This window comes from Agelaius phoeniceus, chromosome 7 (genome assembly GCF_051311805.1).
Source record: "Agelaius phoeniceus isolate bAgePho1 chromosome 7, bAgePho1.hap1, whole genome shotgun sequence".
NCBI classification, from domain to species: Eukaryota; Metazoa; Chordata; class Aves; order Passeriformes; family Icteridae; genus Agelaius; species Agelaius phoeniceus.
The window spans coordinates 31,795,160-31,816,983 of NC_135271.1; the positions used below are offsets into that span (position 1 = coordinate 31,795,160).

Here is a 21,824-nt window from a genome sequence, read left to right on the forward strand (position 1 = left end):
TCTCCATTATCATACAGCTCCCTTAAGCATTGTCTCTATCTCAGTTTGTGAAACTGTTGTACTCATTTCAAGCTCATGATTAACAGATGTTTAGCATATACAGACAATGCAAGCAGGGGATTTATATGTATTCATCATAAATTGGTTGTTTTATTTACAATTTATCCTCCAATTTGGATTTAAATTTTGTGGATGTTTTCTTGAGATTTCTACATCTGGAATAATCTGGAAATCGAAATAGAGGAGCGTGTTTCTATATAGGTAGCTCTGGCATAGGACTCCCAGGAATACACTGTGGTTCTAAGTGACAGATGAGTTTATTCAGGTCATAATGCATCCTTCATTTACTCTTTTCAGAGTTATGCTCCTGCTACAATTCTAATAAAGAGGAATTTTTCCATTAGCATAGCCTATAATCATTTATTTAAATGACAGCTGAAGGAAACACATCAAGATATTATAAAATCCTTTCAAATGTTTAAAAAAAACAATTTTGAAACGTTAAAGCCCCTGCAAGAATAGCTCAATGGACTGTTATTACAGAGTAACTGTTGTGCTGCTTGTTCTGCTATGGACTAGGACTCTCCTCGGAGGAGAGAACTTGGAATATGGAACAGGTTGCAACTATTTCTAGAAAAATATTTCTATTTGGATAGAGTCTTGGTTTTTTTCATTAACAACTCTCTAATAGCAATGCTCAGCTACATGACTGGAAGGGTAAAAATTAAATATAACATAACTTCTTAATATTAAATGTTTTTGTTGTCCTTTTGTAGAAAAATCTGAAAGCCCTCATCTTACCTCACAAAGTGATACTGTGAATTTATGAGGCAGTCTTGCCCTTTTCTTGGTCTTTCATTGTTTAACTCTTAGAAGAAGCAGCACATCTACCAGATACTACCTGTTCAATTCCATTCAAGTCACTGCATGAAAGCAGAAGGTTCTTTTGGTCTCTGCTATTTGCCCTTCAATATTTTCTCCAGGCTCTTCTTTCCATGTGCAGGAAAACCTCACATTACAGCAACAAGGAGCAGAGTAAGACAATCACAGTTTCTCAGTGATGAATATCTGCAAGAGTTGAACACTGGAAAGAACTGTATTTCCAGTTCACTGCACATGTAATGCAGCTATTCCTCAAGTAAAGAATTATATGCTAAAGCTTAAAGCTCTCTGTGTTTTCAGTCTCGTTGTTCTTACCTTTCTTTTGACGTCAATGAATTGAGAAAACATTAGGGACCAGTAGAAAGACAATTCAACTATGTAGTAGTAATGCAGGTCAGGAATCAGGGGCTGAAAGATGGAGATGAGAAAATGTTAATAGAGTCTAACTGACATTACAGGCAGCTGTGATCTATAGGAAACATGTTTAATTGCAGGGGATTATTGAATTATGCATAAGCATCCTATATAAAGAAAGATGATGGTTGCCCCTTTCAAACTCTGATGGCTCTGGAAAAATAAAGCTTCCCAACATACTCTCTTCTAATGTTTTAGCCCTGACAATACTGTAATACCAAAAATTATGATGTTGTACATTTGGAACCCAGAGCAAACTAAATTCTGAGTATTTCTAAGTCTGTTTTGAAAGTTTACTTGAAAGATCTTGCTGTATATCAATAATGTGGGTTTAAAGCATAGCAAAAAAACAATACTAGAGTAGACTAGAAAAAAAAGTAATGCTAGTATATAATCTCATCTGATAATGATGAAAATGTGGGCTTTGAGCAGAGCTCTTTATAATAGAAATGCCCATTTTTGAAGAATTTAACCATTTTCTGGGGACATATTAACATTTGGAAAGAAGAAAGTAAAATAAATTTATGCAAGCATCTTGTCTGTTATACAACATGGTTACAGAGTTGTTTAAAAATTAAAGAAATTTAAAAAATCCACAACCAAAACCAACCTGGGGTAACTTCAAAGAAGGTAACTGGTAGCACACATAAACACTTTGACCCTCAGCCTAAGAGAGCCAGTCCTAGGAGCTACTCTAATTTAAACGTGCCTCCATGATAGTCACACCTCCATGGCAGCACAGACAGGGACACTGGCAAAGGAGAAGCTCCTGAGGGCATCTCCCAAGGGATTGGATAAATCATCTCTAGAGCCCCTTGCACTGGCACAACTGTGCAGCCAAGGAGGGTATGAGCTGTTTCCATTGGCAAGAGGTATTTCAGTTGCACCTTTTATTCCCATTCCCTTTTGCAGACAAGTTCCTTGCAGCTGAAAGCCAGGCCTTGGATTCCCAGGAAATATGCTATGGGTGTTAATTTAACATAGACATATGCTTATGCTTTATGAAAAACGTGTAACTCAAAATCTATCCTTTAAAGCCATCTCTTGGGCCAATATAACTCTTTTCTGAGTCAGAGAGACTGCCAACAGACTTTTGATTATGTATAATTAAAGAGGGAAAGAAATAAGAGCTTGCAATGAACTGCATCATTATTGCAAGGGAACTCTCTGGGGAAAACTTCTAGTAAAAAAATGAAGATTTTTCAGCTGCTTTATTAACAACAGCATTTGTATTTCTCAAGCCATACATAGTGATAGTGTAGGACAATTCTAAAGATGTCACAGATTCCTTCTTGGATCAATAGTGTGTTTAACTTAGTTCAAATGTTAGGTTCCAGCTCTCCATAGACCTAACCTCAATAGGTTAACCTGTGATTATGGCTGTGTCATCACCCAAATGATCCGTTTGACTATGTCTACAGTAAAGTCCAGCTGGATTTCTGCAGTGCATTGTTCAGTAATTTACAAAGGAGTTGTAGCAAATAAAAGATTTGAAATTTTATCTAGTTGTGGAAAAAACCAACAGAAAAAACTGAAACCCCAGTACTTAGCCCTGATTAGCACCTAGTAGATATTTTTATCTTCAAGACAGTGATTTTCATAATGACTTGAATTTGACAATTTGCTTTATGTTGGACCCTCACCACTACTAGAACAATATTAGATATAGTAATTTTACCTCCCACACTCTAAAAGCTGTAACCGACTTTTAAATGACTTTGTTCTTCTGGTAAGTCTGGTAAAGATATGTTCTTCAATCAGTAAGCTTCAGGGTCTTTTGTTTTCAGTCAACCTCTTCTTGCATGTAATAACACAAAAAAAGTAGGAAATGGGGCTGAGAGGCACCAGTGACTGTAGCTACATCAATCTAAGAAACAACTGTACCTGAAGTTTCTGAGGGATAAACTTTCAGCACTTCCCCCATTCAATTTCTGCTGCTGCTTCCCTAATGTTTTTTAGTTCACCTTCCAGTCTCTGGATAGAATTTAAGTCATTATTTCTTCTGAGGCTACATGACCAAATTCCCTCAATATTTCTTGGATCAAGATTTCTGCTGAACTGTCTCTATGAACTATTTCCAACAGAGACACAAACTTCAAGAACAGTAGCATCCAAACACAGTTCTGCTCAGTCTCTGTTCTGGCAAGGGCTGTTGACTGTCACAGGGATTCATGTGTCTTTGGGAAAATACTCTTATTCACACTTTCCAGTCAGGCAATTGCTTTTTTCCCCCCTTCCCTGCTCTTACAGAAGGAAAAAAAAATACCCTAGACATATAGGGTATGTATATATACATATATATACACACACACATATATATTTACACCCTAAGTCAAATTCCTTAAGCTGCAAACTCTTCTTGGAGCTTTTGGAATTTAATGTGTGGAATTCAGGTATGACAGCTATGTCCATCTTTTCCCATCTTGAACTCAAGCAAGATGAGAAGAATCTAGCAACGTTCTGAAATGCTGAGTAGCCCATTCACACAAACATACTGGCACAAAGCTCCACCATTACAAAACCAGAGCTCTGCAGAAGTGTCGTGCTTGTTCTTAGACAGCACTGTAACTTTTACCTGATATGGATACCCACTCCAGCACTGCCTGGTATTCCAGAGCCAGGGTGTCTGAAAGGAAGAAAAAGCAAAACAATGGTCAGTACAGACCACTTTGTGCTATGTTAAGTGTACATATTTAATACTAATGAAGGACAAAAAATACAGGAACAGCTTAGAATTTGCATTTTTTGATTGAGACTATGAAAACCAAATAGAACAAGGAAACTTCTCAGAGTTTCAGAGCATGAATTAGAGCAATTGGCCTGTTTCTGTTGGTACCCCATGGCCTCACTTCTGCAAGAGTGCAGACTGAAAGTAACCAGCTCATGTTTGGATGGTCGTATCTCACACTATTTTCAATAGCACAGGAAATTTGTACCTCAGCCAGCTTAAATGTTTCAAAGAAAATTCCTTGCATGTGTTATTATATATAGGCATTCTCCCATACAGGATCCATCCTTCACCTTTACCTAGCCTTATCTACTCTACATTCGAGTACAAAGGGGACAGAACATCATTAGTCAGTCTCCTGGATTAAGGCAGCACACAGCTTACACTTACAGCATTAAATGCTTCCCCTGGATCACAGTTTTTCAAATAAATCCTTACTGCCTGAGAGAAGGCCTGTTCTTGTTTTTACCATCAGATGGAGCAGCTCAGCTCAGGCAAACCATATCAAACTCATCCAAAATACAGTGGGTGAGCATCAAAGCAAGAAAACAGACACTAGGCAGAATGGTAAAGCCCCCAGGCTGAGAATCAGCCTAGGTAGGAAGGATTTTTGAATATGCCCTTTAATGAAAAAGGAGACGAAATGAAATTTTCACACTAATACCCCCAGTGCTTCTGAAATGACAAAGAATAGTTCTTACAGTAGCCTGAAAGGTATGCCAGCATTTGAAGTAACAGACCTCCTAGAGATTCTAATATGCCTCTCTCAAGGATGCTGTAAGAATGCTTAAAGCCCATCCAAATTTATCCTTCCCTCCATCATAAATAACTTCTTCATGGAACCAATTATTTAGTTCTAAGGTCTCCACAGTATTTACCGTGCTATACAAGTTTCCCTCATTTCATGCAATAAAAAAAGGTCTTTGGAAACAGCCACAGTATCTCTGCAAGACAATATAAAGAATCTAAAATATTTCTGTCTGACAGGTGCCTAAATTAGATCCACATAAATATTCTAGGATAATTCATAGTTTTAGCCAGGTTTGAAAAGCTGTAACTGTCTTTCATATCATATTCATCAAAAGATAAGAGATGCTTCCTACCCAATTATTTTTCTACCTAAATTACAGGTCCTAGCAAAAAAAGCATATTTTTCTCTTTCAAATATTATGACATCTTAAGCCTTCTTCATAGAGATGCTTGCTGCAGGAGCTACAGATACAGAGGTTTATGAGCAATTTAAATGCTGATTGCTAAATAAAATAGGCCTTTCTTGATGAACCTATAACCACAAAGCCCTACAGGGTATCACAACTGACAAATAATGTAATGCATGCATTAAGCCTCAAAGACCAATGCAGCAGAATAGATGCCCCTTCTGAGCCTCATAAGGCTCAGAAAGCCATGCTGCCATCTCAGACAAAATGCTTCTGAGTAGCTGTTTGGGAACCTAATGGATCCTTTGTGGGCAAGAGCACTTAAAATACCAGGGCGCCTGCAGCACCTTCTTACCCTTCTTTGCTCCCCAGTGTCCCCTTCCCCTTGACTTGCCTTGGCATCTCTGAGTTGCTGTTAATAGCTTTAGCAGCAGGGCACTTGGGTTATGCTTGTCTGGAGGGTTTTAGGGAAGAGGTGGAGGAAGAGCTTGGTTTAAGCACAGCCTTCCTCTCTGACCTCCACAATGAGCACAGCCCTAGACTGCACTCAACACCTAAAAGTAAACCATGGTTACAGTTGGACAAAGAAGCATCTTATTTAGTCCTCTGTGAACTTCACAACTGTGGAATACTGTGTAGAGGCTTCAGTAGGAAGGAACAACCTAAAAAAAGCTCACAGAGTCTGCAGTGTGAGACCTAGACCCACCAGTGAAAGGTGGATTAATCATAAGGGACCTAGACCGACATTCCAGGGCTCAAGTGAGTCCTGTGTGTGCTCCTAGGACGTCTGCAAATTTCCTCATAACAGGCAAGGTCACTGTGAAGCAGAGCACAGTTCGACCTGAAAATCCCATGTTAGATGAGAAGAAAAGGTCAGTGACTTGGCTCCACAACAAATCCTTTTCTGATGAACATAAAAGCATCCTTCTCTTTTTGCTGCCTGCTGAATACCAAATTTTCATTCTACTTCCTATTCTTGGTATATAACGTCTGAGGAAGGGAGGGACACAAGGGGATTGGAGAAGAGAGGAAATGCAATGATCCTGATAACAAAAAGGCCCCCACTTAACCTGGAAACAGAATACCGAATACTTCAGTACCAATTATGCTAGGCACAGAGCACCAGGACTACACCAGCACTACTGACAGCCTGCCTTACAGAACATAAAGGAGCTCAGATGGAAACTGAAGTTCTACCACACTTAGGTGCAGTGCCAAATGAATGCAATGTCAGTGACAGAGGATGTAAACAGCTGTTCAATCTGTTGAGACTTACAGTATTAAGGAACAAATCACCATAATTCCTTTACAGGAATATCTGTTAAAAACTCCATCAAATCTCTCTCCATCTCTGTGATTAAATAGAGTAATTTTAAAGAATTCCTTCAGAAAGAAAACTTCTCTTGAGACAAGGAAATTACTAAGGATTTTGGAAAAAAAAAACCAGAAAACCCTTCCAAAATTATCTTTGATGTTTGCACACTTAGCCAGAAGCCTCATTTACTTATCTCTAGAGAAAGCATCTAATTGGCCCCTGGCTTTAGAAAGTCCTAAGAAGTTAAAATCTCCAGGTCTTGCTAAAAATGCTGCTAGAATCTAGTATGTGAAAGGTCAATTGTGAAAGTAAATGAAGGGGGAAAAATAAGCAGTACAATAAAAAACTTCCTGTTTATCACAAAAGAGCTGTTATGCACCTGATTTAGTCATGACTGTGAGGTCATGGTGTACCTCCCAAAGGGGTTCTTCCAAAATTCTTAGGTAAGTAAGAAAAATCCTCTGATTTTTCCACCAAAAAAAGAAATCTGTTTTTACCAGAATCCAGCATGTAAAAATCCAGGAACATCAAGACAGAATCCCCACATTTCACTAGAGTCAATTTATGTTCAAAACACATTTCAAATCAAAATAAGACATCCTTAGTCCAAAAAGAAAATATTTAAAGTTGCTTTTCAAATTAGATAGCTTTTGAAACCGTTGAACAAAACCAGCAAAATACAGAGCATTCACTGTGTACATGTTCACTACTCTGCCAAGATTTTTATCTGTCTTGGTTAATGCATTTGAATAGAATTTTGTATCATTTGTTACAAGCAATATTAAGTGGAATGGAAATAAGCACTATTACTTACAGTCAAGATAATATATACTTTCAGCAAAGCTCTCCTGATCTCATTTTTTTGAGGCTGATATGGGGCAAAGATGCCAAAGATGTCTCAAGGTATTTGTACCTCCATTCATTAAGTTACAGCAGGTCCTTGCTTTGCTCTTCACAGAAACAAGTGGTGCAAAGTAAGGCCAGAAGATCTCCTCTTGATCAGCTCTCACTTAGCCCCAAAATGCTGTGTGCAATTTGCTCTTACACCCCAGGGGCAAACCTCCACTGTCTGATACCCTGTACAGGGCAAGACACAGCCAAACTCTCCTCCTCAGCAGCAGCTGCCTTGTCCCAGCACAGGCAGAGCAGCAGCTCCTGCTCCCCCTGGCAGACCCCTCCCTCCTTCAGTGTATCCCCAGCTTTCCATCTCATCTACCCAAAGTGCAACTGCAACAGCACAGGAGGAGACTACCAGCTTCCTGTTCACTGCAAAATACAGTAACATTTGACACTGTGCACAGATGTTTTATTATCCAGGAACTGGAACTGATAGCCATTTAGTCAACTGCACCTTTCATAACATTAGGAGAAGGACAACTATTCATAATTAACAGGTTTTTTGTGGTGTTGGGTAGTAGGTTTTTTTTGTTAGGTTTTATTCCATTGGTTGGATTTGTTTTTGTGCATTTCTACTTGTCTAAATGAAATAGTATGTCAATAGTAATTTTCCCCCAATTATGGGTAGGGATTATAGCAACCTTTTTCTTTTACAATGTATTAATAAAAATTCCTTTTGGACATCACTTGGTTGAATAAGCACTTGCTTAGAGGTAAATTGAAATGCTCGATTTCTTTATTTTCCCTGCAACACCTGCATCCTCTTGGCATGGTGTGCTGGATGGCTGCTGACATTAGAAGGAAAGTTAGATTACCTGGCAATACCAAAAGCATCATTCCTTACTCTCCTCTGCCAGTGGCTCTATGTTCTACTATAAAAATTACTCCATCCATGCATGGCAAACCCAAGAGATGTTTTAATAAGTTAGACTCTTAGATACAAATTCCACAATGATCCTGGGCTTCCTTCCCTATCTTCTTGGCTCAATGAAGATCAGTGTAACTGCAGCCTGCTGCCACCTTTCAATCTTAAGGAGCATATATATCCATGAAAATATTTGCTTCTGCATATAAAATACAAACAAATACATTCTTATTCCTCTTAACTACAGAAAAACCCCTTGGTATTAATTGTCGTAAAACAAGCCAACACTTAAAAAGTTACAGAAAGTCACCTTTTCTTTTTTTCACAAGTATAAATATTTTGCTGCTTCCTTCTCTCCAGCAGAAAGAAAATGAAATGATTCCTCATTGTTCTTGATTTTTAGAAAATTCGTAACACAACAACCAGAACTTTCTGAGTCAGCTTTTCAAATTTTCTACCATCTTGCACTAAGTCTGCCTTATGATGTCTTGGAAACTCTCTGATTTCCTAAAGATGTGCTTTTTCCTACTATCCTCTGAAAAGCTGCCCTGAATACAGCAACATCCCTTGCTACTGTTGTATTTGTTTTGCTACTACTTAAGAATTTCTCAAACTAAAGTTCTGCTGATTTAAAGCACACGTCAGACAGTTGCCAGTCTCCACTGGCCACGCACGACAGGCTCTGAGGGCACGGCCTTAGCAGCCAACGATGCCAAGAGCACAGGCTGAACTGTGCAATAAACTGACTCTGCAAGCACCACTGCAGGTCACCTACACATCAAAATCATGTATGCTTCCCTCTACCCACAAAATCACCGAGTTCTGACAAAACACCATGCTGGGAACAAAGAGGACTCAGCAAAACAACAAAATCCATGGCTACTATTTTGCATCAACTTGTGCAGGTTCTTCCTTGCAGTGACTTGATTTGGTTTAGGATGCAGCTGCTTCTCACACCAGGAATAGAAATTTCATAAATCCTTCACAGATCCAAGCAGTTGTTGGTATTTCTTGGCATAGCTAACTACAGAAGTGAAGACAATATGACACATTGTCAATGAACCTCCTGAGGTTCTTTTTTCATATATTGTGACTAAGCAAGCTGTTTTAAGTTTCTGCAGAACTGGGGTTTTTTTCCCTCTAGAGTTTAGTGCTTTGTGTCTGTAGAAAAAAGGTTTTAGGGGAAAAAATGCTTCTGCAATGAAGAGTGCTCAGTGTTTCCTCTCAGCAATCTGCACTGTTGACTTCCAAACATAACACTTCTGCTAATGGGAAACCATAAAATATGGAAGAACTATAAAGGCTAAGATTAATAACAATCACTGCACAATGCACTTGACATTCAAATGCAAATATATGTGTGTTCAAAAAAAGGTTTTAGAAAAAAATACAAATTCAAGTTTTAATGTATTACATAAAATGATAGTACAGAGATCTGGAGCTTATGTCTTGTGTTGATAAAAGTTTACTTTCAATTTACAGCTCATGAGGAAAATGAAGCTGGCAAAAGGAACTGATAATTAGAATCTGGAAGGGTTCTTATATTAAGGCAATGCACTGAAGAGAATTGAAGAACACTCCAGACAGAGAATTTGGTGACTGCAGCATCTCCTCTCTCTCTCCTCTCCCAGACAGCCACCAGTCCCCTTACCAAGCCCAGCCATCAAAATATTTGCTCTCTTTAGTGTACCTTCTTCCTCTGACACTTGCTCTGCTGGTTGCTTTGTAGTAAACAAAACTTTTAAAAACTTTTGCCTTCATGTGTAATGACAACGTTTTCAAGGACTGTTTGGTCATGAGCAAGCTGAGTGGCCATTGGTGCTATGACATCTTAGAGCAGCTGGATATCTACATAAATATTACAGGAGCTAGACTAGAGTTCCCAGAAACACTATTCAATGTATTTTGTAGTTCCTCAATCTACACTGTAAGAACTGTGCATAGAAAGTAGTGGACACATTCACCCGAGCACTCCAGATGCCTGACAACCCTTTGATGAAGCAAAGCAGCTGTACATTAGCTTTAGAGCTGCCTTCTATTTTTGATCACGATGCCAGACCACATCAATTAGCCTAGCATTTGCATCTAGGAGGATATTTATGGATTTACTTTATTTAAAAAAGCAACACATAACTGCATGCCTGGAATTAGTTTGTTCAGAGAGAGTACTGAAGTTTACACTTGGGAAACCTTATCTTGGTAGGAGGGAGACCTGCATAAAATTAAACCTTTTAAGAGACCAGGAAAAATCCCAAGAGCAAATAATTAAAAAAATAAAATAGGGCACTTCAACCCTTATTGATCATTGCAGAGTAATATCATTTCAGACTACTCCTAATTTTCCTACAGCATGCAGCTTCAACAAAGCTCCAGGGTTTCCAGTGCTCTGATACTATGGTTACTCAAAGGCATACAGGAAAGTGGTGAATAATTAAACTCAACATTACATATCTACTTTCTGTAATTATGTTCCTATTTGTGGCTGCTCTGCCAGAAGAGTCCATGTGTCTGATTCTGCCAGCCACTGCCTTCCAATACCATGTGTTGATGGCAAGTGTTTACCAGACTCATTGTACTCCTGATGCTGAGTTTTGGAAATCCTCAGGCAGCTGCTTTCCCTTGCAGGATTCGCTGTGGCTTGCTTCACTGACATACAACATGTTCCACCACTGCATGCAGTCCATGAAGGGAGCCAGAGTCAAATTTTAATAGTAGTAACTCCATACCAAGGTAAATATCAAATAAAATTTCATGCCTGAACCCAGATGTTTAAGATTGTGGTATTTATGAACCTACACTGCCTACTGGAAACACACTGTATAGAGAAAGGCCAAACCAAAGCCCCAGCTGATGTCTTTTACTGTACTTTCATATAGGCACATTGTAGCAAGGTCTCAGGATCATCTCTGACAGTCTGAAAGTTAGGAAGTTACTGCAACTGCAGAATCTTTAATAGGAAATACAGGTTTTCTCTAATTCACAGGGCCTTGGAGAGGCTAGAATATATTTGAATCCCATAGTGCCATAATGGGCAGGTGGTGAAGAAGAGCTTTCATTAGTGAACTTCCCACTCTCAAGTAGTGCCACTAAAACCCTGGCAGAAGGAGCTGACTGCTTCTCAACACAGACACCACAAGTCCCACCTGACTGAGCGAGCAGAACTCCTTCAGACAGGTTGCTGGAACAGGCAGGCCAAAAGCCACCCCAGTGTGTGGGCACTGCACTGGAACCCATCTCTAAGCACCCTGGTCACTGAGCACAGCTAAAATGAGGCACAGCCCTAAGCAACAGTGAGTAAGGACACACTGAAGCAGCTGCTTCCCTTCCACTCCTGCAACCACTGCATTTTTTCATTACAACTGAAATACTTAGAATCACAAAACATGCTGAGTTGGAAGGAACCCATCAGGATCATCAAGTCCAACTCCTGGCCCTGCAGAGAACACCCCAAGAATCACATTTCTTGGTGTATGTAATAATGCCACAAGTACTAAGTACTAAATGAAAAAAAATCCCAGTGAGAGAATCTCTCTCATATTGTGTTTACCTCTAACAGGAAGACAGAAGGGGGAAATGTTAATTAATTTAAATATAAAAACACAGCTTGCAAGGAATTTTTTCCTGCTCAGTTCTGAGTCAGTGACCATAATAACAACATTTTCTTCTCTAAAGCAAAAGAAGACAGCCAAAATAATTTCCCAGAATGTCTAAACTTACATAAAATGTTATATTCATTTTCTCTCTGTTTTTCACCTTCCCCTCCTGCTAAGGAAATGCAAAGACACAAGTCTGATGTTTCCATTTGTCATCTGCTGATGGATCTATTGACATAACTTGCAGTTTTCTGCAACTGATCTATTAAAACAACTAGCAATAACACTGGCTGGTAGGGATGAGAACAAGGGAACTATCATAAATTGCATAAGATTTTGTTTCATAAATCACAAATTTGTACTAAGTTTTAGTATAAAACCATAAATAGTAAATTTGTGCCACAGAAAAAAACCTAAAGTAACTGGGCAAGAGGAAAGAATTTTCTCTTCCTCATCTTCTTGAGCCTACAATTTCTGGGAACAGGGCAAAAATCCCTGAAGAAACTTCTTAAGTTACCTGTGAGATAACAGCAATTAAAAAATAGAAGCAAAACTCTGAATTAGTTTCAAATTTACAGCAGTACTTCCCCATGCTAACCTGGCACTGTTCAAGAGCCAGTAGCCAAGAGCATCAATAGGGAGAAGAAATGATAAAGCTCTGAGAGCTGTGACAGGTTAACATAGGAAGGGAATATAATAGGAAAAAACCCAAAAAAGATCATTGATGATATATTTATTCATTGCCAAGATTTTTTCCTCTACTACTGAAAGATAAAATGAAGCAGCTTAATGATTTGAAGCACTTTTGGTATAAAAATACATTTTGTTCTACAGGTTTTACTAATGTAATTGAGAATACAGCTATCCTCCTCCAAGTCAGTAGTGAGTGCAACTGAACAAGGGCAATGCAAGGCACCAGTTACATTAGTAATAACCTGTATTACTATTACTGTATAATAACCTGTATTACTATTGCTTACATCCAAACATGTACTCTTTGCTCAGGTTTAATTAGCTGTGAAAAACAGGACTGCTTCATTAATTTGAATAGAAAAACATGAAAAGCTCATGGCAATAGAGTGCTGAGCTAATACTTTACTACAGGTATGAATGAGCTACCTCAGTTTACAGATGAATTAATACTATTTTTATCATAAAATTGCCCAAATATAACACTTTGTGAGGAATTTTTTCTATATCTGCCATTTTTATGATATGACCCTGAAAAATTTTCAGTCTTTCAGAAAGCTGGGCTGCCAAGAAAATGAATACTGACTGTGCTGAAGGCAAAATTAGCAACCAGTCCACAGGGGGATATGAGGTGTGGCAGCCCCTCCTTGACTGCCCCAAACGACAGCGCAATGCACAAGCAGCAGAGATGCTGTACATGGCTCAGTACCAGCTTGACTTGCCAATTTAATGATTACACAGCATTTACTTACTACTCTGATGTTATTAAATACCCCCAGCTGGATTCAAAACAGATAAAGTGAAATTCAATTCTAGATGCATTTTTTAAATTAGTGTGTTGCTTTTCCTTCCTATGATTATGTAAAATTTGTCCCCGTTGTATACATTTGAAAGTCCTGTTGTCATCCTATTACTGAATTAGGATACCATTGATATTCTCCTTTTGCTTTTTCTTTCAAAACCCTTCAGTTTCCTTTCAGCCAGAAATAAATTCTGCCAGCTTGCCTAGCTTTGTCCTCTTTTGCCTGATGCAGTTATTATCTTAACTTCCAACAGCTTACACAGTGAATTACTTCCTATGCTGACTCGCCTTCTCTTACAAAGCCTCATTGTCCAAAATGCTTTCATTCTCCTTGTTGATGTACACCGAGGTGCTGCAGTCATTTAAAACTAGGTTTCTTCAGTAGCTTTGATCTTTCTCACAGCATGACTCATGATTTAGATCTCAGGCATTCAAAACACTCTATCAATCTCTCCTAAATGCCCTCAACAAATTTTATGCCTTTCTGAAGATAAATCTGAAACAAATTCCTTTTCCATGAGATAGCATCTAACTTTGGTCTTCCTGGAAACCTTTTCCACTTGTGATGCTTATTTAAAAATGTAATATGGTATTTCCCCTTTCTCACAATGGCATTCTTCAAAAGACTCCAGAGCATGGGTATTCTTTTTTGCTCACTCAGTGAATTAGAAATTGTTTTATTTATCACCTAATGTTCAGGTGTTTTTCAGAAAGGAAAAAGGTTATAATTCAATTTTAACATCCAAAATTATTTTAGCTTAAAAATTTTCATGACTTACAGAAACTCAGCAATTGGTTTTATGAGTAAAAAATAAAAAAGGAATCAAACCCTCCAGAGAATCCAAATCAATTTTAAAGCAAGTACAATCTACCAAATGTGGGCTTCATTTCCTCCCTTAGTGGCCTATGTATCACATTATCCCTCTGCTAATAGCACAGTACAATATCAAATATCAGCATTGTGTTAAAAGGGCTCCACAGTGGCCTCTGGCATTCTTCATTTAAATGAGAATATTTATCCAGCATTGGGCAAATAAGCTCTCTGAACAAAAGGAATTACAAGGCTTCAGTAACAGATAATATAACAACCTTTTGGGAAGAATGTGGGAAGGAAGCATCACAACAGATGCAGACTAGAGCAGAAAATGTGCCCAGCAGAAGGCCTGCTCAATTGATTAATAAGTGAAAGAGACACCAAGAGCTCTGGAGGTAAACCCCCTCCCTCCCAGCTTTTGCCACAGTGTTGTTTGCTAGAATCAGCTGTGATTTAAACCAAGGTGGTAAATATTTTCCAAACTCATGCTTTGGTATTTCAGTCCTAAAACCAGAAAAAAATCTACCTGCTTTAAGGAGTCTTATTCTATGAATCAGACAATCAGACCTAATCCAAACAGTGGTATGCATTTTTCCAAGATGCTGCATTTCTTTTATTGTTCTGTTCCACAAAATATGCAGCAGCATTAGTTTCATGAAAAAGTAGATGCAGCAGGTAGGGCAACAAAAGATGGAAACAATAAATGAAATATTGAATATTCTGATGCAGGTAATTTTTTCTGCTCCAAATGATGTAACGTGCAATGTGTTCTGCAAATAGCTTTCCAATAGCTGAGGAAATTTTATGACAAAATCAAGTCTGTCCTACTGCTACAAAGACTGAAAACTGTCTAGAGCACCAGTATATTTTTTGAATATAGCAATTTAATTTTATGAAGTGGCTGTGCATAACAGCCATTATTTTCTTCATCTAAAGTTAACAATCTGAATAATAGGTGAACTGTAATACAGAAACAATGTCAATAACCAGCCACCACTTTATTAACAAGTTCTTTTCATGTCTTTCTAATGAAGGTGGTCTGACTTTAGGCTCTAAAATTCTGGACTACAAGCAATCTGAAAATTACAAATCACAATTTCTACAGTACTCTCTCTGGGCTATAGCATGTACATGTATCGCTGCTGCTATTTTATTCCAAAAAGAGGCAAAGAATCAGTCAGCTCAGCTGAGCAACAGAACACAACATTGTCTCTCACAAAAAAGCATGAAGCCAGTTTCTCTCAATGTGCACACAGAAACTGTGGGCCACTAACAGAACATCTCCTGCTGTCACACAGAAGCTCACTGGCTCAGTGGTTAGTGCACACATGAGGATAAGCACTTCAGTTCCTTCATTTGAAACATCCTATAGTTTCAAGAAAGGGGAAATTTCATAACAGAAGAAGTGGAGCTCTACCTGTCGAGTTTTTTTCCTTCATACTACCCTGCTATTTTTTATTTGCCTTCCATACATTTATGTCCCTTGAGTGGCCTTTTGGAGTCAAATTTACACTTCAACATGGCTTTCCCTGTTCTTTTGCAAGCTAGATGCACCACTAGAAATTGTAACTACCCACCAGACAGTTCTCAGTCCTCCCGTAGGGGGTGATTCATTAGGAAGGACACTCCATCAGCTGCATACACACAGAAGCTTGTTGCACCCAGCATTTTTTAAATATAGCCACAGCATACTTGTATCATCTGCCTTACTTCAAGACTGAATTTGAAAAATTCAGTCTGATTTGTTTATCCAAGCTGATGATTCTTTTCCCAGTAGAATACCTACATGCAACTTCAGGTTTCCAAGTCTCAGTACAGACTTCAGAAGACTCACAGAAAATTAATCCTCTTCTGTGAGTTTGTAATTCTCATGGGCAATTAAAGAAAGGAAATTAAATGTGAAAAGTCTATATATGTCACCTGGAAGCTTTGCTTCCATATGCTTGTTTTTTCATTTTACAGCACTATACAGGCACTGCTTAGCACCAAGGGTGAGCAAGCAAGAAACAAGCTAATCCTGAACTCTTTGCTCTGTTTCTTTATCACCAAAGATAATGATATTTTTTCCATTTAATTGGAGCACAGTCAGACCATTAACTCTTAATGAGCAAAGCCACCATTTATTTAACTACAAATATTACTGAGGAAAACAAAAACATTATCTCATTCCTGTGTTAATGATAAGCAAAACAGTCAGTTTAATGCCACTGGCACTCACTGGAACTTAATGTTTTGTTGACATGACTATTGGTGTGGTACTCTGCAAAGAAGTGTTTTGTAGACATGCAAATGAAACAAATGGTAGAGCTGAAAAATCTCAGTTTCATTCAGAAACCAAAGAATTTGCATATACATGATCAAAGTGGAAATTTAATTGGTTACTTATCTTTTATGTTTCAAATATTAGTGATTTATAAATACACAAAGAATGCTGTAGTGTATGCTAGCTTTAGTCCTTCAGTGCTAAAACATCTCATTCAGAAGTCTGAAAACTAAGATGGGGATGGTCACATCTAGCATTTGCCATTTTACAAAGAATGGGGGCAATGAGGATTGGATGGAAATGCTTCACATTAAATGATTTTGTGGGCCACCCACCCACTCTGCAGTCACAAATAATTTAAACCTGATCTAAAAACAGTAGACTGGAGCTGGCAGCTAGTAACAAAGTATCATCTTCTCTTTCAAAGTTGGTATCTTGGTCCATTTCCTCACACAGAAGAACCCCATTAAATATTGATAAGAACTTATATTCCTTACCAATGCTAGTAGCAAAGCATTTTATGAATGCAAATTAAATTTCAATTTTCACTCCTTGTGAACATTGACTTTATTCCTGAGCTTTATATCGTACCTGTACAAGACTTCAAGTCTGTGATTATGAAAGCATAATAATATAAGTGCCTACCTTTTTCAGGAACCGTACTCCATAGGTAAATATATAAAGGTAAAATGTAAATCTCCACCTGCAAAAGGCACAAGAGATTAACTCTAGGATACCAGGTTTACATATTTTACAGTTCAACACATGATTTCTTATTTCACCACCAAACCACCACACCCTGGTTAAATTAACAGAAGTTGAAGCAAAATTTTGGTCTGGTTTTCTATAACTTCTGTTATCAAGCATTGTGCTCATTTTGCTTTTCCTGGCCTCTCATCAGCTCTCTGAAAATACTTGCTGATTTTATCTAAACGGAGGGAAGAAAATCCTCACACATTTTCAAAGATATTAAGTTTTTAAAAGTTTAATGAAAACTAGCAGGACATTGGAGGAGAGAGGACAATTTACCCATCTGTTGCAGGAAAGTTCATCTCTTACTAGACACCAGGAAAAAGATAATAAGAATTTTATTAAGACTTCAACAGGTGACTTGGGAATACTGCCTGTCAAACAGACTCTTTAGAAATGAAAAGTGCCATTCACAATGAGCTGGAAATTCACTTGGCAGATCCCAGCACTCCACACTTGGTTTTAGGGAGTGCATTTAGGACAGATAGATATGCTGGATACAGATATATATCCATAATTTACATCCACTTCCCATGCATCCCTTGATAAAAATGATCTACATTTTCCCAAATGCACTCAGAATAATTGCTGAGCTTCTGGTTTTTCTTTTCAGATAGAGGCAAACTAGAAGTTAAGAACAGGATTCCATGGAAAATAAGAGAAAACACCAGGAGATTTAATACAAAATCATCCTCACCTCTGTCTTTCTCCAGTCTTCAAGAAAAGAAGACAGAGTAACTTCCTATCTCTTGGACCCATTACTCACTTATGAAAGAACTACTGTAAGTCTAAGAAAATAAAATCATAACCTTGTGCCGTATAAATTCTTAGAGGAATTCCTCATTTGTTTTTTTTTTCCCAAGGGTTGGACTGACTACACAAACATGCTTAATATAAACACCAGAGAAGTAATAATCATAATGTTTATAGCAGGATGAGATTTAGCTACCTTAGTGTGAAGCAATGCTGCAACGTGAATCATCTTCAATGACACATTTTACAGCACTTACAACTTTCTCTCCATTGGCAAAACTATTAGCTTCCAGTTAATTGGCACTGGAGTGCTTTCAAACATTACTGGAATGGTTACAAAACTGAAAATGTTCCTATGTTAAAGGTTAATCCAAACTTTTATCTTCAAAACTACTTTTACAAGTATTTAGAAAGACAGTTGTGTCATACATAAATAACTCTCTGCCAATTTGAGGAGAGTGTAAGAACATCAATGAGATTTAAAGTGCAATACTTCAGTTGAACAGAAACTCTATTTTACACTGTAGTCCTATAGCATGGAAGAAATTGATTTATTAAACTGATATGAGAGAAATAGCAAAGCCTTCAAGGGTTTGGGCACTGTAGTAACATGGTACGCTGTTTTCATGCTGGCACTTTCAAGACACTGTGAACATAGAGTACTTGGACAGAATGTATGTGAGAAATACCTTTCATACAGTGCAGATATGTCCAAGCAAGATTCCTCCAAAGGTGAACTCTCAAATCAATTCTCTTGCAACAAGTACTCTAATATGAATGATGGATTTCAATCTACAGTACATACTTCTTAATGCCTCTATTTGGGTCTCACTGAAGCCCATTGATGAGGAAATGCAAATAAAGGGAAAATGTTATGAGCAGTAATCACACCTATTCACGGTTTAGCCCAGTGTCCAAAACATCTCTGCATTTGGGAACTTGGGCAAAATGTTCTTTCTGTCTGCACAGGACATCATGGAAGAGGACACCTTTCTTAGTGTGTGGTTATTGAGTTTTATTCCAACTGAATTCACAAAGTGGTAGTTGATGAAGCGCTGTCTCAAATTTGTCCTAGGTAGTAGTCCCAAATCTAATGTTGAAAAGTCTGTGCCTCTAGCCTAAGCACAGTCTGAATAGTTAGAGAACCCAAGAAAGGGAAGATGTCCTAGGTGCCTCCTAGGACACTTTCTAATACCCTCCTTAAGCATGGGCAGCTCATGCTGAGTGTCCACATGTCACTGGATACTGTTGCTGTTTGGTCACAGCTGGTTGTCTTCAGCAGGGAAAGCAACTTCTTCTAAGGCAGCAGTAGCAGAGCCCAAGAGAACAGGAAAAGCAAGGCAAGATGCACACTAAAATATCTTTTGTTCCCCTTTTCCCCCAGCAATATTCTCTGCCCTATTAAAGACATACAGATGAGGCCACAAGGTGAAGCACTCCATCATGGGCCACTGCCACATCAATTCATGCTTGACTGAAAGATGAAAACAGCTGAAGCTTCTCTGTTTTGTGAGAATTTACTCTGTCCCTCAGACTTCAAACATTCCTTTGGTCAGTTGTATAGAGACAAAACCTGAATTACCCATTTACAGACTAAGTGTGCTGCTTGAAAGGCTGAAGTTAGTTTAAATCCAGCAAACCTAGACGAAAGCACTCAAGGCACAAGAGCTCTGAAAGACCTGATCTGTCTGCTCACAATAAGGTTTATGAGGTTCACTTTAGTCCTCCACTATAAGACTTCCAAACTGAACCAGGCTTGCATCTGAACAAGGGAGATCAAATGGACTTATGGACCTTCCAGCAAATTCTTCAGGTTGTGCTGTTGCTTACCAGGCCAGTGCTTCAAACATGAATGTGACACCCTGCAGCAAAAAAGTCAAGCTGAAGAGTGACTCTGCCATAACAGAAAAATAAATTATTTTCTAATGTAGTCTTAAAAAGAATGCTGTAGAGTCCCTCAAAGGTGCAGCAGCATATCTGACTGCTCCTGTTCTACATTTGAATGCATTCCCAGTCCACAGCAGTCTCAACCCCTTTAACTTTGAGCTGCTAATGAAATTTTAAAGATGCTTCAGCATGACACAGAACATCATCTAAAAAGATGGAAAAGTTGGAGAGCCTCCACCAACTAACCTGATATACCCATGGCATGCTCAATTCAGCAAAACCTATTTAAAGTGCCCACTTGAGCAAGCACTTCACCAATTTCATGCTTATGTCTTGTCAGGTTCCCTTCATCACACCAATGAAATTTTTTCCTTTAAATTTTCCTCTGAATTTTTGCACTGAAATATGAAATTAAACTATGGCTAACAAAAAAAAAAAAAAAAGGCTTAATCAGTGGTCAAGCAAAGCACTTCCCTACTCCATACTTTTTGCAGAGCTCACCACATGGGGCTCATGTCCAGCTGAGTGAGCTCAGCAGGGGTGCCTCCCTAAGAAAAATGGACAACACTTCTCCCTAGGGCAAGGGTGAAGAGCCACAAGGCCTCTCTGCTCCTGCAGTTTTCCCTTTTTTCCACTGTTTTTGCAGGAAGACTGAGTGGCCAGGCTGTGAACACTGGCACTCCTGCAGAACTTTGCAGCACCCAGCTCGCAGTGCACAGTGCTTATGGCTCTGATGCCAAACCAGTGTCTGCTGCTCAGCAAGGATCCAAAGCTATCTAACTGCTGACAACAAAACACCAAACACAGTAAATACAGAATGTTAAAAACATAAAACCCATTATTCTTGCAGAATTGTAGCTGTTATTTACAGAGATGCCTTTGCCACTGGTTTGCTACAGACAGGGCCACAAACAGCAATGTAAGAATGCCACACTTCAAAACAGTTAACCTTAAAAAAACCTCATTGTTATTTAGCAACTAGTCATAGGCTCACCACATTGTCTGCACTTGAAGAAACTGGCTCTCTGGCTCTGAAAACTATTTTCAGAGAAAATGCAGATGCCTGAAGTTTTTCCATGGAAATACACTTCCATGTGTAAATGAAGGATTCCAGTAAAATGTAAGTTTTGCTGTTCTCCATCATCCCCTGCTCACCTTCTGGCAGTGGCTCACAGACCTCTGTGCTCAGGCTTTGGACTGAAAGTCAAACTGAGCTTCATGCAATCTCCACAGTTGCAGGTCTTGGTTCTGGAGATGAGAAGGCTTGAAGTACCATTACACAGCTTCTCCATTCCAGTCCTCACAATCTGAATGGACTGCACAAACATGTACCTGGGCTATGGACTCATTAGCTGGGACTGAAAACTACTTTTTGCTGCAATGCTTTCCTTTGGCTGTGAAAATTTTATTCACTGTGAGAGTGCTCAAAGGAGCATTTCTGAGGCTGAGCTTAAGCAGTATTCAGTGTTCATTTCTTTTAAATGAGAAGCACCACTAAGTTCCACACATGCTCACTGTGACTTAAAGCAGTCTGTTTTATCCTCAAATTGCATTTTTCTGCTCCCCCAACTACAGTATGACAGCCTTCAACTTTCTGATTCACTCAAGAATACTTAATCCAATTAATATTGCTTCTGACATAGCCAGAGGTTTACATTCCTTCTAGATGACTACCTCTAAAGACAAATATTTACAGGATCATCCTAAAAAAAATGGACTCTGAACTTCTGGATCAACTTCTTAATATTTGTGACATTGTCTACCTACCTATTACTCCAACTTTAAGTTAAAACCAAAACTAAACACAACAAAAGGTAACCCTTCTCCCAAAACCAACAAAAAACGTCCCTAAAGATACTATTTTTAGGCAACAAATAATGTAAAAATACAAGACAGAACAGTGAAAAATAATGCTTAATCCATCCAATAAATAGGAGGTCAAACAGTAGACTCCACTAAATCTTTACTTATCTTCAATCCTGATACCTATTCTAATGCAAAGCTGCAAGTATGA

General features: G+C 38.5%; 1 protein-coding gene across 1 annotated transcript in view; it reads right to left on the reverse strand.

Annotated features, from left to right (window-relative positions):
- The window catches only part of CERS6 (ceramide synthase 6), a 97,697-nt gene that overhangs the window by 31,469 nt on the left and 44,404 nt on the right, over positions 1-21,824 (reverse strand). The window contains exons 4-6 of the mRNA XM_054636546.2: positions 17,066-17,123; positions 3,872-3,922; positions 1,198-1,290 (exon numbers count right to left, since the gene is read on the reverse strand). Of these exons, the coding sequence (XP_054492521.1) occupies positions 1,198-1,290; positions 3,872-3,922; positions 17,066-17,123 (202 nt within the window). The remainder of the gene's footprint in view (positions 1-1,197; positions 1,291-3,871; positions 3,923-17,065; positions 17,124-21,824) is intronic.